This window comes from Aspergillus undulatus (assembly GCF_047715775.1).
Source record: "Aspergillus undulatus strain CBS 261.88 unplaced genomic scaffold BDV17scaffold_46, whole genome shotgun sequence".
Classification (NCBI taxonomy): Eukaryota; Fungi; Ascomycota; class Eurotiomycetes; order Eurotiales; family Aspergillaceae; genus Aspergillus; species Aspergillus undulatus.
Window position 1 is genome coordinate 123,892 of NW_027396650.1, and position 15,932 is coordinate 139,823.

General features: G+C 52.1%; 7 protein-coding genes across 7 annotated transcripts; 3 read left to right on the top strand and 4 right to left on the bottom strand.

The window, feature by feature from the left end:
• The first annotated feature begins 560 nt into the window (after positions 1-560).
• On the top strand, positions 561-2,657 carry BDV17DRAFT_161112 (putative clock controled protein (Ccg-8)). The gene is made up of 3 exons (XM_073754675.1): positions 561-1,052; positions 1,118-2,469; positions 2,519-2,657. Exons 1-2 carry the CDS (start codon positions 737-739, stop codon positions 2,317-2,319), a joined length of 1,518 nt encoding a protein of 505 aa, XP_073612909.1. The 5' UTR covers positions 561-736; the 3' UTR covers positions 2,320-2,469; positions 2,519-2,657.
• BDV17DRAFT_160794 (uncharacterized protein) lies at positions 2,634-4,154 on the bottom strand. The gene has a single exon (XM_073754670.1). The coding sequence runs from the start codon at positions 3,949-3,951 to the stop codon at positions 2,947-2,949; it is 1,005 nt and encodes a 334-aa protein (XP_073612910.1). The 5' UTR covers positions 3,952-4,154; the 3' UTR covers positions 2,634-2,946.
• Positions 4,155-5,711: 1,557 nt separating this feature from the next.
• Positions 5,712-6,824, bottom strand: BDV17DRAFT_283533 (putative carbonyl reductase; the record flags this gene model as incomplete). Its single annotated transcript, XM_073760372.1, has 5 exons — positions 5,712-5,836; positions 6,015-6,272; positions 6,321-6,393; positions 6,456-6,683; positions 6,741-6,824. 5 exons carry the CDS (start codon positions 6,822-6,824, stop codon positions 5,712-5,714), a joined length of 768 nt encoding a protein of 255 aa, XP_073612911.1.
• Positions 6,825-7,700: 876 nt separating this feature from the next.
• BDV17DRAFT_161007 (uncharacterized protein) lies at positions 7,701-10,827 on the top strand. Its single transcript, XM_073754674.1, has one exon. The coding sequence runs from the start codon at positions 8,037-8,039 to the stop codon at positions 10,641-10,643; it is 2,607 nt and encodes an 868-aa protein (XP_073612912.1). The 5' UTR covers positions 7,701-8,036; the 3' UTR covers positions 10,644-10,827.
• Positions 10,828-10,954: 127 nt separating this feature from the next.
• On the bottom strand, positions 10,955-11,971 carry BDV17DRAFT_293886 (regulator of volume decrease after cellular swelling-domain-containing protein; the record flags this gene model as incomplete). The annotated part of the gene is made up of 2 exons (XM_073762718.1): positions 10,955-11,615; positions 11,691-11,971. 2 exons carry the CDS (start codon positions 11,969-11,971, stop codon positions 10,955-10,957), a joined length of 942 nt encoding a protein of 313 aa, XP_073612913.1.
• Positions 11,972-12,144: 173 nt separating this feature from the next.
• BDV17DRAFT_161671 (uncharacterized protein) lies at positions 12,145-13,272 on the bottom strand. The gene is made up of 3 exons (XM_073754677.1): positions 13,038-13,272; positions 12,453-12,976; positions 12,145-12,365 (listed from the first exon to the last, which is right to left on the bottom strand). Exons 1-2 carry the CDS (start codon positions 13,051-13,053, stop codon positions 12,456-12,458), a joined length of 537 nt encoding a protein of 178 aa, XP_073612914.1. The 5' UTR covers positions 13,054-13,272; the 3' UTR covers positions 12,145-12,365; positions 12,453-12,455.
• A 464-nt stretch (positions 13,273-13,736) lies between these two features.
• On the top strand, positions 13,737-15,530 carry BDV17DRAFT_283535 (serine/threonine-protein phosphatase 2B catalytic subunit; the record flags this gene model as incomplete). Its single annotated transcript, XM_073760373.1, has 4 exons — positions 13,737-13,854; positions 13,932-14,263; positions 14,310-14,567; positions 14,622-15,530. The coding sequence occupies 4 exons, from the start codon at positions 13,737-13,739 to the stop codon at positions 15,528-15,530; spliced, it is 1,617 nt and encodes a 538-aa protein (XP_073612915.1).
• Positions 15,531-15,932: the final 402 nt, after the last annotated feature.

Sequence of the window (15,932 nt, forward strand, 5' to 3'; positions counted from 1 at the left end):
AACCTGAACTCTGAAGCAGAGAAGCTCGTGAATGGCGCTCTTGGAGCATCCCACTCTGCTTCAGGTTTGCCCCTCGACTGCCGGCAGCCACAAGCGGCACCTGATCGCTGTTGACGAGTGGTACAGTGGTTTGGTTAGTGGTTAGTGGTTTGTGGGCTCCGAGCTGAGCATGTGATGTCAGATGCCGATGACGGGCCTCCATCAATCACATCCTCCATCTTCGTCTTCACCATGTTTGCTTCGGGCAGACGATATGATTGGGATGCTGCTCTGATTAATTATTCAAGCGCTTGGTTCGGGCTTGGGCATGGGCATTCTCCGGAGGGGTTCTGCCTGGGGCGCACGGAGGATGAAGTAGTATCTAGATTAATGCACCCTTCGTGATCATCAGTCCGCCAGCCTGGTACTTTTGTATCTACATCACAAACCGTAGCAACTGGACAAGTACAGCTTGGTCTTGACCTGCTCGTGGTTGAGTCTCATCAGATTCACGTTGTAACCACCTCGTCACTGCCGTCCCGCTGTTCGAGAATGTCCAGTGTCAAACTGACTGGGAAAAATTCTTCACGTGAAAGCGAGCACCAACTCCAAGACGATCTCCAGACCCTCCGACGCCTCTCCAGCAACCACTCAACTGCCACTCTTCCCTTCACGAGCAATTCTCCCATTGATTACTTCCGTCTTGATCGTCCCCTCATTCTCCGATTCCGACTACTACTTTCGCCTCTGGGCCGCCATGGACCGTAGCTCAGACGGCATTGCTACCCTAAACTCCTCCCTCTCTTCAGTTTCCGTCCGAGACGCCACCGCGAATCCTCCTCCTTTTGCGACAAGGGCCCATACTCCTACTACCTACTCAGCCCACCCGACTCTGGCGCCGCTCACTCCTTTAACTCAACCGCCATCCACCTCTTCGGCTCCTCAACAACATGTGCCCGTTGTAATGGACGTGGATAATACCGCCGTGGCTGAGGACCGCTCTCGTCGCGCCACCAGTGTTTTGTCCATGGACGACCTCGAAGCTGCGCAAGCACTCGAAGGACTTCGCACAGGTGCGTTCTAGTCCGAAATTGCTCTTTGTGGAGATATATTTCTCATCGACTAACATTGTGTCTAGATTTTGGCGCATCGCCCAGAGCCTCCCAGCAAAATACTGCCTCCCCCGATTCCAAAACACAAGAAGAACCGATTCTATCACTATTAACATCCTCGCACCCTCTGATATCCTCTGCGATTAATGGATCGGTTGCCGCATATACCTCGTCGAAAACATACTCTCCTCGTTTCAAGTCCGGTGCTGAGTTCATCGAACGGAATATTGGCTCCCCCGTAGCCAGCACTGTCGGTACAGTTGGTCGCAAGACTGGCGTGGAAGGTAGTCTGCGCTGGGCCTTGCAGCGACACACATCAAACTCGTCCGAGTCCAACCGATCAAAGCGCCGCAAGGTCGCGGACAAGGATCCCGCTGAACGAGACCTAGAAGTAGGCTTGAGTGAAAACATGGACGCCAAGGACCCGCCCGACGCTCCAGAGCTCTATATCAACGAGTCGTTACCGCCGTACGATGACCAGAAATCACCGAAATATGATGAATATGGCAGGGAGGGTTCCCCTCGCCAGTCTACATGGCAAAGCCGACTTATGATCTCAACTTCTGGTTTAGGAGTTGCAATGAGCGAAGAATCGCTAAAGAGCTTGACCTATTGCCTAACATGGTTGAAATGGGCCAATGGTAGGCTGGGAAAATCCATCATCGCTCTACAAGAGACTCTCAAAGAGTGGGAGTCTAGCTCGGAGAAGAATGGAGAGGGCCACCAAACCTTCCTTTCACAGCGCCTTCAAGCTCTCAAGCAAGATGTGCTGTCTACCATCAAGCAGGTGATGAACGTTGTCTCAAAGTACGCCGGCGGAGCACTTCCCGAGAATGCGCGCCATCTAGTCCGCCGTCACCTCACTTCTCTCCCGCATCGATGGCAAGTCGCATCAACCGCTCAACCTGCACCAGACTCATCCGGTGACTCCTCTGAGACTTCCAGCAGTGCCCGCCGGATTCTGGTACTGGCTCAGGAAGGCTTGGACATGATGTCCCAAGTCAGTGGTGTTGTGAACGACACTCTCGTCAGTGCTGAGCACTGGTGCCAGCGGCTGGGCCGCAGGCGCTTCGGCAACAGGAACGCAGACGTTCAATCTGACAACAAGAATGTTGATGTCAAGAACACTGATGTTCCGAATGGTACTCAAGAGTACCCTGCCGACATCAAGCAACCTATTTCTGAAAACCCTCAAGATACCCCCATGACTGGAGTGGAGAAAGTGTAACTCCGCCGAAACAACTATCTGTATCGTCACATTCATCCGGCAGACAGCAACAGCGCCGACTACTGTCTATCCTTCCAGCGCACCCTCATTATCAACAACTTAGCCAAATCCGTCTTCTCCTTTGAATTGACAAAAGCGCAAACCCCGATGGTATGCTCTATCCATCTACCTTCATTATCTTTCCTTTCTAGGTCTCTAGGTGAACAAACATTACTCATCATCTTCGAAATGATATTGATTGGTTATCGATCCTGTCCGAACAGCGTCAGTCACTGAATATGAAAGTTCCCTATCTATCTCAGACTCTCGGTTCTACATTCTTCGTACATCTACTGGGTTGAGTTGGCTTCAATGCTAAACAAACATGATACTGTATTCCTACTAGTTATACTTATCCATATACCTCAATGTGGTACTGTATTAATTGCAAAGTTGAAGTCTATTGATTGCATTGAACGAATACCCAACTCCTAAGGCCTAACTTCTCTATGTCGTCTTTCTAGTCTATGTCTAATTCTTCAAAACCAAATCCTAACCAATATTCAGCAGCAAGAAAAGAATGATCCCACACTCAATATCCCAGGTCTAGTCACTCGCCTCCCCATTCAAAGCCCAATGTCGAGATGATTATAGACTAACACCCCCCCTCCTCTCCCTCCCCGGATCCCCTGAACACCCCCTAACCCTCTCACTCTCAACACTCCACAACCACCTCTCCATCTCTATGACTTCCCGCACATCAGCGACGGAGATTCCGCGCGAAGATGCAATACTGTGCATATGCTCATGGAAGTCGAGAACGTATAGCGTGAAGCTTGATTCCCAATTTATCGTTCCGGGATGAAATAGATGGTTTGTGTTTGCTGCTGTGGGTATGGATGCGGGTATGTATGTATGGGGGTGACTGGGACTAGGGCTAGGATGAGTTGTTCTTTGCATGATTCGCGAAAAGCCCTCATCTGAGAGGCGCATTGAGAGGAGGGGTTGTGCCTGTGTGTCCGCTGTCGCATTTGCTTCTTGTGCCAATGCCGGCAACGGTGGGCGTTCTCCATACATCGAAGCCGAGAGTGAGCCCGGTGCCGAATACTCAGTCACAGCCGCAGTCGCAGTATCTGGCGCTGGTGCAGGGACAAGGACAGGGTCCGAACACAGGGAGACGGGTCTTTCATACACCCTGGTCCGATTCCCAGAGCCAGAGCTAGGAGCAAAAACAGAAGCAGAAGCATAGCGACGCGCTTCTACCACTGCTCTATACCCCTCATTATCCAGACCCTCATACAACACCTCATGGTTATAAAACGGCCTCTCGTGATGCGGGTTGTAGCAGCCTGATAGTATATATTCCTTGTACCGGGCAGCGGTGGCCTCGTTGAGGAGGATGTGCGTGCACTCGACGAAGCTATCGCAGTTGATAATGTCGGACAGGTCGTCGTTGTTGAGGGCGGGTAGGACGGGAAAGTAGGGGGGTGAGGTTGAGGTTTGGGTTGCGCGGAGTGGGAGGTCGGGGTTTGGGGCTGGTGTTGTGGTCATATAGGCCGTTGTTGGTGTTGCTGGAGGCATATAGATGCTTGTGTTTATTGGTGTTGGTGGTCCGTCGGGGAGCAGGTGCCGGTGTGAGGATGGCTGCGCCATGATTGCAGACGTAGATTATCTCTGGTTAGATGGTCAGATCAGTTCTGAGGGCCAGAAGACCCGGGCTGAGGTAGAGGGGCTTTTATACCTAGATGAGTGGACCGTATAAAGGCTATTGTTCTGAAGTGGGAAGCTTCACAGAATAATCCCTATTGAGTTACGGGTTCTCTGTGAATAGACCCCATTGTTGCAGACTTTGCTTCATGGCGAATGGTTTGTGCTTGTTGCGTGTTGTCTTGGGCAGGATTCTGGAATTGCCCCATTGCAAGCCTGGAGAGCAGAGAGTGTGTGAGTGGAAGTTTCTGACGGACTCTCTCAGACTGTCTCAGTCAGCCTCAAGCCCCTAATTGTCTCTTAGTGGCTCACCTATTCTAATGAGAGTACAACGCAACACAATCTTAGCTTATGCTTTACATGCCATTTGCAGTGTTGTGTTGCTCGTCAATACCGCCGTCGACCCCGGTGTTGTATACTCCTCTCAACACCCAACCCAAACCACGCCCCCCTCTTCAATCCCAATCAGAACCAGTTAGAGTAGCCTCAGCCGCAGCTTCAGTCCCAAGCACTTCTCATCGCCTTCTTCCCCGGACTCTGTCTAGCCATCTCGCTCATCTCGCTCATCTTCGTCCTCGTACTATACCGGAAAGATATTGTGATCTTATGCCGATCACCGTGTCTATGTCTGCGGTCTGTTCCTGAAAAGAAGCAGACAAACTTCAAGACTATTCTGGGTCAAAGGATACGGGGGGGTTATGTGCAAATGCAAGGCGATGATGAGGTTGAGTGTGAGGGTGGTATAAGGTAAGTGATATCAATCACCTGCTGCCAGATTAGCAGGTCAGGGAGCTTTTGGATGTGCTGACAAGCAATTTCCTCTCAGTTCGAAAACCAATATTTGTACCGATGTCGACAGAAGCGAATGCAGCGTTGAGCTCCACTCCCTAGACGAAGCGAGTTACAGCTCTAAAAATCCGGAATCTGATAGCGACGACGGCAACAACAATGACGATGATGACGCATCATCTTCCAATCGAATGGTCTACTTCGACCCTACAGCATTCTTCCTAGGCGAAGGCATATCTGAACTGCCATCGCCGACTTTATCACAAATAACAAACATCAGAGAGACCACCCCATGGCATCGTCAGGTGAATCAGAGTCTGAGTCGGATATCAGTCAAGATCCTGATAACCACTACCACTCAGATAGACCGTCTGCTGCCCATGTGAGAAGGTCAAACAACGGGCTCAGCACAGGCTCGGCTCCTGGTTCGGCGGGTGTATCTGCAGGGTGGATGCATGATCCGTTGAAGCGGCAGTTAGGGGGTTTGAGCAGTTACACTATGCTGGCGAGGAGGGAGCAGCTTCAGCTTGGCGGGTGCCATAGATCGCTACGATATACTTCAATGTGCTTGCAGAGTCTTGATAGGCGATGGCAACCTAACCCCTATGGCCTAGTGCAATGGCTACGGAAACGGTCCAACGCACGGTGTGAGGTTTAGATCCTTCTATCTCTTGAGTCAACGAAATGGCGGCTGATTGGTAGCGGGGAAAGTAGGAAAGTTGAAGGTTTTTTTGACATTGGACTGGGCTTGGGTTGGAGCTTACTCGGATGGCATGTGGAAGCAGTCAGTCGTTTCTCCTCTAACCGTCTATGGCTAAGCATCTATCGAATCACACGTCAAATTTGTGTTGATCTATTGTCATGCCCAAATCCACTGCGGGTATGAGGTACTCGTGATTTATGGCCGTGAGGGGCATTTAGGGAGCACAGTAGCCACCATCCACAACAATATCGAAACCTGTCGTAGAGCTGGATGCGCCGGAAGCCAGATACAGGTATGCGTCCTTCAGATCCTCTGCACTACCTTCACAGCCATGGGAATCTTATCCCGCCAGATAGTCTTCGTCCCGTTGGGGACAAAATTGGAGAATTCAGTGGCAATGTAGCCGGGCAAAACGGGTTTGCACGGACAAATGTGACCCATTCGACAGCGAGGGACTTGCCTGAGAAGATCAGCACCCGGTCAGTCGATATCGTACTTTTTAAGGCTGGCATCGTACAAAGGTGGATAACACTGGTCTTGGCGGCGTTGTAGGCGGCTTGCAGTTGTGGATAGTTGATAATGTGGCCGCTCATTGAGGCGGTTGCGACGAAGCCACCGTAGGTGAACTTGCCCAGCGGGTTGCCGATGAGATCAATTCCCTCTTCCTTCTGCTTCCGCCAGTAGTAGGCAGCGTATTTGGCACAGTAGTAGGTACCATTGAGGTCAATGTTCACAACATCAGAGTAGTGTCCCAGGGGAACGTCAACCACGGGACCTTGTGTTCACGAACCACCAGCATTGGCAATGAAGACATCCAATCGACCTTTGAAATCCTTCACGCTCTGCTCAGTGGCCTGTTTGGCTGCTTGGGCATTAGTGATGTTGACCTGGTACGCCTTGGCTGAGCGCCATTAGTGTACTGTTCCTCTGAATCAAATGAGAACTACTCCCCCTGCACGCCGTATTTGGCGGCGATCTCTTGAGCACGCTCAGACGCATTGGTGTTTGTCTGATACGACAGGGCAACGTTGGCACCGGCTTCAGCAAGACCATTAGCGACTGCGAGACCGATATCAGCACCGGCACCAGTCACAATTGCAGTCTTTCCGCTTAGAGAATACATGGGCATCAGACCAGGATGTGCAGGAGCTTCGGCGTTTCCGTGGAAAAAATGACCGGAACATTGCTGGGCGTGCCTGACATTGCGAGGGTCGCAAACTGAAGGCGATTATATAGGACAAACACACAGGGCCTGAACGCAGCTAGAACGAGGTAGCCTGCGGTAAGTTGAAGTGTAGACGAAGGATGCGAAGATCAGGCCGACCATCTTTTTATAGTGATGTCTGGAGTGTCGGTCTTCATCAGAGTATTCACCATTTCAGGCCTAGTTCAGCTGTAGTGATTCAAAGGGTATGCTATAGCCTTTAGCCGACATCACCCAGATTGTGTATCTGTATCTCCACTCGAGCTCTGTTCTGACCTCACGAGACGACGTCGCTATTCTGTCGGTATGCGGCCACGGACACGTGGCAAACGGCGGCACAGCGCTGAGCCCATAGGCAACGGTTCGAACAATGCCTGGGCTCCATGTCGCGACAACGGATTGGCCTATTCTTCGTTTCTTCGTTTGTAGCTTGATTGTCGCCTAAAGATGGCGCTGTGTGCCAGCTGTCTGAGCGCTGCCCGCGGCCGCAGATCAGCCCTGATTTGGCAGTGGGCGAGCCAGATGGGTCGCGGAACTTTGTTTGTCCGCCCCGTCCGCCCCCCGGGTTATCTAGAAAGGCCCAGTCCCGTGATGCTCCAATCAGGCGATCAACAAGCCTGAGGAGATACTCCTTCGTTCGTCCTCTACCTCCAAGTAGAGACATCCAATGATTTTTTCTGGCTGCTTCATGTTACTCTATACCATGAGGACTCTATCAACCTTCATCTCAGCCCCCCGTTGCTTGCCCAAGTGCAACTTCAGGAGCCCGACTGTACAGCATGGAAACGTCGGGCAGCGCCAACTTGCGCCATGGAACCAATTTACTTGGCTATGACACGCCTGTCGCAATGGATTTGCGCATGTTCCAAATGAACTATTATTGAAGTAGGACACTTTCGTGCTGGCTATCACATGATCATACCCCCTTATGCTCGGAGAAGGTATGCTTGCAACGCTGCCCTACAATCACACGTCTATCTTGTCAATCAAGAGTCATTTGCCGATACATGCCATAAAACCAGTTCTGGTATCTATCTACGTTCAAGGGATGGTCAACTACATTTGCATTCCTCACGCCTTGGGGTGCAACGCGGGCACATTCCTCTGCCGCTTCCACAACAAACGCCATCGCCCACCCTGAAATGGCCTTTCCGCTGCCACTACCATGCTCCTGTGTCCTACCCCTATGCTCACGGCTGGTTGAAAGGTGCAGCAATACGGGATATTCCACGCAAGGACTCAGCATCATCGCGGGGAGGCAGGAAGAGGGAGAACTTGCGGACTGCTACCAGTTTGGACTGTCACCGTCGTTTCAACCGTTGAAGGACTAGCATCATGATAGCTTTGGCAACTGCCGTCGCCATAGCGGTTACCTGCTCGGTCATTTTTATGGTCTCAGCAGTGGTGATTACTATCATTTGGATCAAGATTCGCCAGGAACGAAGATCACTTGCGCTGATAAAGACGAGTCAACGACCCTACGCGAATGGACTGTCGACCTTTCCGGCTGAAACTCTCACGGAGCTTTCTCGCGAAGAAGGTTCTGCGGTGAGACAATATGGCCGGCTGCCGTATGGCAGGCCGACGGAATGGGGCCTTCTGGCTTCAAGAGAGAGCGTGGATCAATCTGCGGACGACAAATCGCCAAAACAACTGCTCAAAAAGATGCGCAGCTTCTCTCTCAAACATTCCATATCTTCAAAGTCGAAGCGCCAGTCCAAAAATGTGACGAAACCGGTGTCCCTGAGAACACTGACCGAAACTTCGGAAGGGCCTCCTTCTCAGGATGTATCGGCTTCGAAAGAAGAGTTGGTCACCTCAGCGGTTGATGGGGTGATGGAACTACCAGCGGAGACGACTCCTAGGCAGACGCCAGAAAGAGAGGACGTCCAACCGACTACTGACACTACGATTCGCCCTGTCTCAGGAGTTTGGCCGTTGCTCCAGCACAAAGACCGCTCCAGCAGCCTTTTTCCTGTCTTTGATGATCACTACGAAGCCTACAACCCAGACGGCTCCCGGGCTCGCGGTGGCAGAATAGCATCTCAGGCGCCCAGAACGGCACCAGACCAGCCTGTTCCACCCCCTCCTTGTGCATACCCGCCGAACCGTTTCCGCTTATCGAAAAATGACTCGCTTCGGTACTCTTCCGTGAGCCTCGAAACCGCAGACAGCTCCATTCTCAACGATAGTCGAAGAACGTCGACAAATGTTGACGGCAGTCAAGTATCCCCTGCATTACCGCCCTGCCCTACATTTGCTCCATTCAGCGCGAATGATCTCGGCAGAGAGTATGAGCGCAGAAGCTTTGCGGTCAATGCAGCTCCATTCATATTCCCTCCCAATTCTCCTGCGCGCAAAGGGCAAAGGGTGGACACCGAGCGTTCGCCCCCCCGTCGAAGTCTGACTGCATGTAGCCCAACTCGATGGTCCGAACGCATAAGCCCACCACCTAGGCGAAGCGAGTCATTATCCGCAAGAGAAACGCATGACAATTCCTACAAGCCATATCTCGACTTGGATCATATCCCTCCGCTCAATATAACTCCCCGCAACTCTGGCTTGCTGCCGCATTTCAGTCAGATGCAGCGCCACTCAATGCATGACAGTCCACGGAGGGACAATGACCCTTTCCATAATGGGATAGGCACGCCGCAACCCCAGGCATATACTACCTATACTCCAGGAAAGCGTGCGAGCAGCTTTATGACTCAAGGAGCAGCATCTCAACTCTCGGCTGGTCATCCTAAGCCGCCACTGGCATCCGCCATGAAAAACGGCGGGCACCGAAAGGGGCACAGGCGACAAAACTGTGTGCGAATCTCAATTCACCCTCCCATCACCTTCGCAGGGCCCGCCTTCTCCCCAATGGTCGAGGAAGCAGAAGAGCCAGAAGAAGTCGTGGAGTTGGACATCCGCCGTTCTGAGATATCGGATGTATCAGCATCAAATATCTCCCGTGATTCCAGTGTCTCCGCCATGTCTACCACGCATGGAAGTAGCATCCAAAATACTCAGACGGAGCGGCCTTTTTCGCGTATAATTGAGGTTCCCAACGACACACAAATAGATCCTTCCGGCAGCCCAGTCAAGAAGAAAAGGCAAACACAGCCAGATACAGGCTCTGCCACCGAAAAGGAAAAAGCCCTATCTGGGCTCCTCACAAGCTTGCCAATAAACACAGATAAAGAAACCCTGTCACGAACCCCATCTCCAGAACGCAACCCGCCTGTATGGAAGATCCCAGACTACCAAGGCTCGCCGACTACAATCGAGAACTCCCTCGTTCCTGGAAGTCCGCGCCGCTCAGCAGTCATGGGACCGCGCAATCCGCCAAAGCCCGCACGCAGTAGCTACCAGTCACTGATTCCCTCAGAAGACACCAAACCAGCCTCTTCATCTCCGCCATCATCAAAGCGTCCCCCTCCACCCCGCAACCCCAGCGTTAAACAGAAGCAGTCCTCCGCAAAGCCGGCTGCGGCCACCTCTATCCGCCCCGTCAAGAGCGAAGCCAAAGAGCAAACACCACCACGCAGCAAAAGCCAGTCTGATCGAAACCGCGCCAGCCATTACACCATCTCCACCTCGTCTAGCAACGCTGCTGGACCTGGTAGCCCTAGCCCACCGCAGAAGATCCCCGGGGCACAAGTCAGCGCCATAGTGCCCATCTACGAAGACTGCGACAAGAGCACAAGCAAAAGCACTATTACTACGACCGCGCAAGCCACGCTGCGAAGGTCAACCGTCTCCCTCGTCTACGACCCGCCCACCTTGTCTCCAGGCAAAAACTTGAACGACGCATCGGTTTCCCCGCGGAGTTTGGGCAACGAAACTGCGGCTGACAGGATGACGCGCATGTCGAGCTATCGGAATCAGCAGGGCTGTGCGACGCCGGCTACGCCGGGGAGCTTGTATGATGGGTATGGGTTTTTGAAGGAGTGAGTAATGGAATGGGATTGATGTGGTTTACCTACCTACCTAATGTTTGTACGGCCTTTTGTGGATTGGATGGATGGAGGGCCTTTTTGTTGGCTTCTGACTTGAGTTGGCAGCGTCTGAACTTCATTCGTTTTATTATATTCCCCGGTTCAGTAGGTTTTTTTAAAGGTACCATTGGCTAGTAATTGAATAATCTCTTTTTAAACATCAATGTCCATGCGTATTGAATCCGATTTCTAGGGTTTCTTGGTAGATCGGGGCCACTATTTCAACTGTCGTTTTCCTTCTTTTCATCAAAGTCAATCGAAAACCACCTACTCGGTCCTCCTCCACTTCGTCTCATCCGCATTCCCATCCCCAGCATCCCCATCATCCCGCTCATCCCCCTCTCTCTCCCTCACAGACCCCGCCCCAGGTCCTAGCCCATCCCCCATCCCCGGAAAACTAGGCCCCTCCCCCTCCCCGATCCAATTCCCCTCCTCGTCAAAAAACTCATGCATGTTGTCCGCCGTTATCCACCCCGAGCTCCCATCTACAGGAGGCGGCAGTCCGCCCTCTTCAGAGTCCGCAGCACCAGGGAAGACAAGGCCCGAGGCGAATGAGCCCGCGGCACCATCCTGGTCTTCTTCGTCGATGGAGTCTGGGTGGAGGTTTGCGCAGGCGGAGACGGCGGCGTAGAGTTTTTGGGTTTCTGTTTCTGTTTCGACTTCGGCTTCTGGTGCGGATGCTGTTGATGGTTCAGATGTGGATGAGGATGTGGGAGTGACAAGGGTCACGGTCAGGCTTTCCTCCTCGTCTGACTCTTGTGGGTATGATGACTGCGATTGTGGTTTCGTGATGTGCATGTATAGACCTTGGACTTCGGTTTCGTTTGTAGAGCCGGGGATTTTCAGACGCTGGATGGCGTGGAGGGAGATGGAGCGGTAGGGGATCGAGAGGCCTGTCGATGCTGTGGTGTTGTAGAGGAGGAATTTCCTACGGGCAAGTGTTAGTATATATCGAAATGAGTATCCGTTGTATATTGAAGCTGAAGGGGAAAATATAACATACTCAGATGTCACCCAAACAACCAAGCCTTCAACAACGACCTCCTTCTCGCTTCCGCTACCGCTTGGTTCGCCATTCGCGCTTGTTCCGTTGGCTGCTGCGCCGCGAAGAGCATTCAGCGTTGGTGTTGAGGAGAGGTCGTGCTCGAGCGCGACGAGCTTGCAGTTGGAGGCGTGGTAGTGCAGGATTGCGGGGCCAGAGTGGAAAGACTCGGGCGTTCGTGATTGATGCACGGAGATTGGGGTGAATGAGGATGTTTCGGGAGCTGATGTTAAGGGTTCCATGGTGGTTTTTTGCTGCTTCAATAGTGAGCTGGTGGGGAGGGGAGAAGGCAAAAGTTGCGAAGCGGAAAAGTTGAGGGAAGCTTGGGCGGAGCTACGGCGGGAACATTCCATGGCATGCACCTAAATATATTGTGGCAGACTGCGAAACTGCTAGTATTTCTACAGTTTATGCTGGCAATTTCTGAATTGCGATCGATACAAGTCGTATCATCATTTCTAAACGCTATCTGGGTATCATGCGTAGATCTTAGGTCCGACTATATAAAAGCAGTGTAACTAGCAGCCAAAGCTTCCCTTAGAACTGCCAATGCGGTTTGCCGCGCGGTCGCAATTCGTAAGTCGACTAGTAAATGGTACGTCCCAACGAAGACTATACAGCAGCTGGAACGGGTTTCTAGCCACAATGGCACGGCACTTTATCAGTTCTGCGGAAGAGGGGCGCAGTGGCCAGTGCATCTCGGTATAGAACTGTGAGCTATACCGATCACTTCAAGCCGAGCCCACCAAATGCCCTATCGAGTTCCTCGCCTTCGTTTCTCGGAGCCATAGATGGAAGTTCTGCCGCTGCTGAATCTGGAGCAGCACTGTCTAGTAAACTCTGACTTGTTTGACCTTGCGAGGGTCGGGGTGACGCATTGCTCGGCTGCAGGAGCTTCTCATCGCGATCGAGCCAGCCAGGAGCTACACGACGTTTCTCCGCGAGATCTCGAGCGGAAATTGATTCCTGCCATTGTTTGATCGCCGCGTCTGCGTCGGTCCTGGTCTTGCTTAGATGGCTTTCAAGCGCCTTGCACGAGGCGAGGATGTCCTCTGGCAAGGCGGCGTGCTCGCCGCTGGCAGAGATGACGTAGCGGGGTTTGGCGTCTGGATCGCTTGGGTCGACGGTGACGGATGGAGGAAGCGTAGATGGTACGGATTTATAAGTGTATGGCAGAGTGACTGCAGTGGGGAGGTTGATGAACGGAGAGACGGTCAAAGGGACCTGGGCGAGCAGTGGATGGGGGCCTGGTTGCGTTAGGTTGGAGGATGCGGGGGAGGCTGACGGTGAGGGTGAGGGTGCACGTACGATATAATTCATACATTATGCCGAGGAGAGAGGAATAGGAGATAAAAGAGGGACCAGAAGCTGGGGATTATTGGAGATACTGGTACCCAAGTGTTATGGGCAGGAGCAGATCCCCACGCGGACATGACGATATTACCAAGCAGTGACCACAGCGCGCACGGGGATATACTACGGAGTCGAATTCAGGGTCCGGCGATCTTGGAGATACATATCTAGAATTAGGTTGCCTGCGAGGAACATAAGTGCTGCCTTAGATCAGTAGAAGTGGTTAACAAAGTAGCGTCGCTGATTAAGTCGTCTTTAGCCCAGGGTGCTTCCATCTCAGCTTAAGCGTTGATCTTTTCATCCTTCCAGGTTCAGCTCCAACTTCCCAACTCCTCCAGTCCCCCTTCTCGCAATTTCTTTCCTTCCTCCGTCCACCGCCACACGATATTGCTGGAGTCGGACCGTCACTTCAACAGAACATGAATGCTAATCTTATCGCTTGACAAACAAAAGAAACCTGTTCCTGACCCGAATCCAGCCTCGCCTCTGTCGTGTGTTCAAATTCCGCTGCGCTTAACCCCACCACTCCCAACGCCATCTCTCTCCTTTTCCGTTCCCTCGCCTCCCCGCTCGGTTCGCTCCGTCTCAATCTCTCCACCAGAACTTTAGGTTCTTGCGATTCTTCTTGATAGAGAACTATCGCCATTGCCGAAGATGGATCGGAATCTAGCGCAGGCTGTGGCCAACAAGCAGCCGGTCCCGGAGATCGATTTCAGCCTGCATGTTATGGAAGACGGCACCCAGGTGTCGACTCAAGAACGTGTTGTCAAAGGTGTGTAAAAATGCCCCCCAAACTTCGAAACTTCCATATGCGATTCAGCTTCGTTCTAATCAATCTTGGTCTTTCAGAGGTGCAAGCGCCCGCCTTGAACACCCCATCAGACGATCAGTTTTGGGACTCGGAGGACCAAACAAAGCCGAACCTGCAGTTTCTCAAGCAGCACTTCTACCGCGAAGGCCGTCTTACTGAAGATCAGGCGCTATGGATTATACAGACCGGTACTGAAGTACTGAGAGCAGAGCCCAACTTGCTGGAAATGGATGCGCCCATTACTGTGTGCGGTGACGTTCATGGGCAGTACTACGACTTGATGAAACTCTTTGAAGTAGGAGGAGATCCGTCCGAAACGCGGTACCTCTTCTTGGGTGATTACGTCGACCGGGGTTATTTCAGTATCGAGGTGAGTAGTCTGCTTGTTTCTCGCACGAGCAAGCTAACTCTTTCAGTGTGTCCTTTATCTTTGGGCATTGAAGATCTGGTATCCAAACACGCTCTGGCTGCTTCGAGGAAATCACGAGTGCCGACACTTGACGGACTATTTCACTTTCAAGCTGGAATGTAAGCACAAATACAGCGAGCGCATCTATGAAGCCTGCATCGAGTCATTCTGCGCCCTGCCGCTAGCGGCGGTCATGAACAAGCAATTCCTTTGCATCCACGGGGGTCTGAGCCCCGAGCTGCACACTCTAGAAGACATCAAATCGGTAAGTTGCCGACTTTGGAGTAACAACGAATGGCGCCCAGCTAACCCTCCGCAGATTGATCGATTTAGAGAACCCCCGACTCACGGCCTAATGTGCGATATCCTTTGGGCGGATCCTTTGGAAGACTTTGGACAAGAAAAGACCGGCGATTACTTCATCCACAACAGCGTTCGAGGTTGCTCGTACTTCTTCTCTTACCCCGCCGCATGTGCCTTCCTCGAGAAGAACAACTTGCTCTCGGTCATTCGAGCACACGAGGCTCAAGATGCGGGCTACCGCATGTATCGCAAAACCCGGACGACCGGCTTCCCTAGTGTCATGACGATTTTCAGCGCACCGAACTACTTGGATGTTTACAACAACAAGGCCGCCGTTTTGAAATATGAGAACAATGTCATGAACATCCGTCAATTCAACTGCACTCCTCACCCTTACTGGTTACCGAACTTCATGGATGTGTTCACCTGGTCTCTACCTTTCGTAGGTGAGAAGATCACTGACATGCTCATCGCTATTCTCAACACCTGCTCCAAAGAGGAGCTCGAGGATGAGACGCCCTCAACCATATCACCCGCCGAGCCTTCTCCCCCAATGCCAATGGACACCGAGAGCACCGAGTTCAAGCGGAGGGCTATCAAAAACAAGATTCTTGCCATTGGTCGGCTGTCCCGCGTCTTCCAGGTGCTGCGTGAGGAATCTGAAAGGGTTACTGAGCTTAAGACCGCTGCTGGAGGCCGCCTGCCCGCTGGTACTCTCATGCTAGGAGCGGAAGGAATCAAGCAAGCTATTACCAACTTCGAAGATGCCCGCAAGGTCGACCTACAAAACGAACGTCTCCCGCCAACTCACGACGAGGTGGTTCGCAAGAGTGAGGAAGAAAGACGTATTGCCCTTGACCGCGCCCAACAAGAAGCCGATAACGATACCGGCCTTGCTACAGTTGCTAGGCGGATTAGCATGTGAGTTTTATCTGTTCATTGCGACTTTCCGGAGACTAACAGGCTATAGGTCCGCCGGATCAGGTAGACGCCGGCAACGGGACAGCGGCTGTCGTGATTAAAAAAGTGATAACGAAAAAAATTGGATAACGAGCCCGAGTTGGTTCAAACCTTTTATAGACATCATTCTGACACGAAATACTCCCTCGACGTTTTAGTCTGGCGACTCGAGCCCAGGCATGTATAGAAACCTTGTCCGCGGGACAGGGGATAATTCTTGGAAAATAAGGGGTGTCTATCCATGCATGATGGGACAATAACGGTATATTTTGCTCCGTCTTTACGCTTTCTTTTGTCGGGTGAGACATGAACCTGTACTTGATATTTCTACTAGGTGCAAGCTCGGGCGGCTGCCACTGTATGTCCT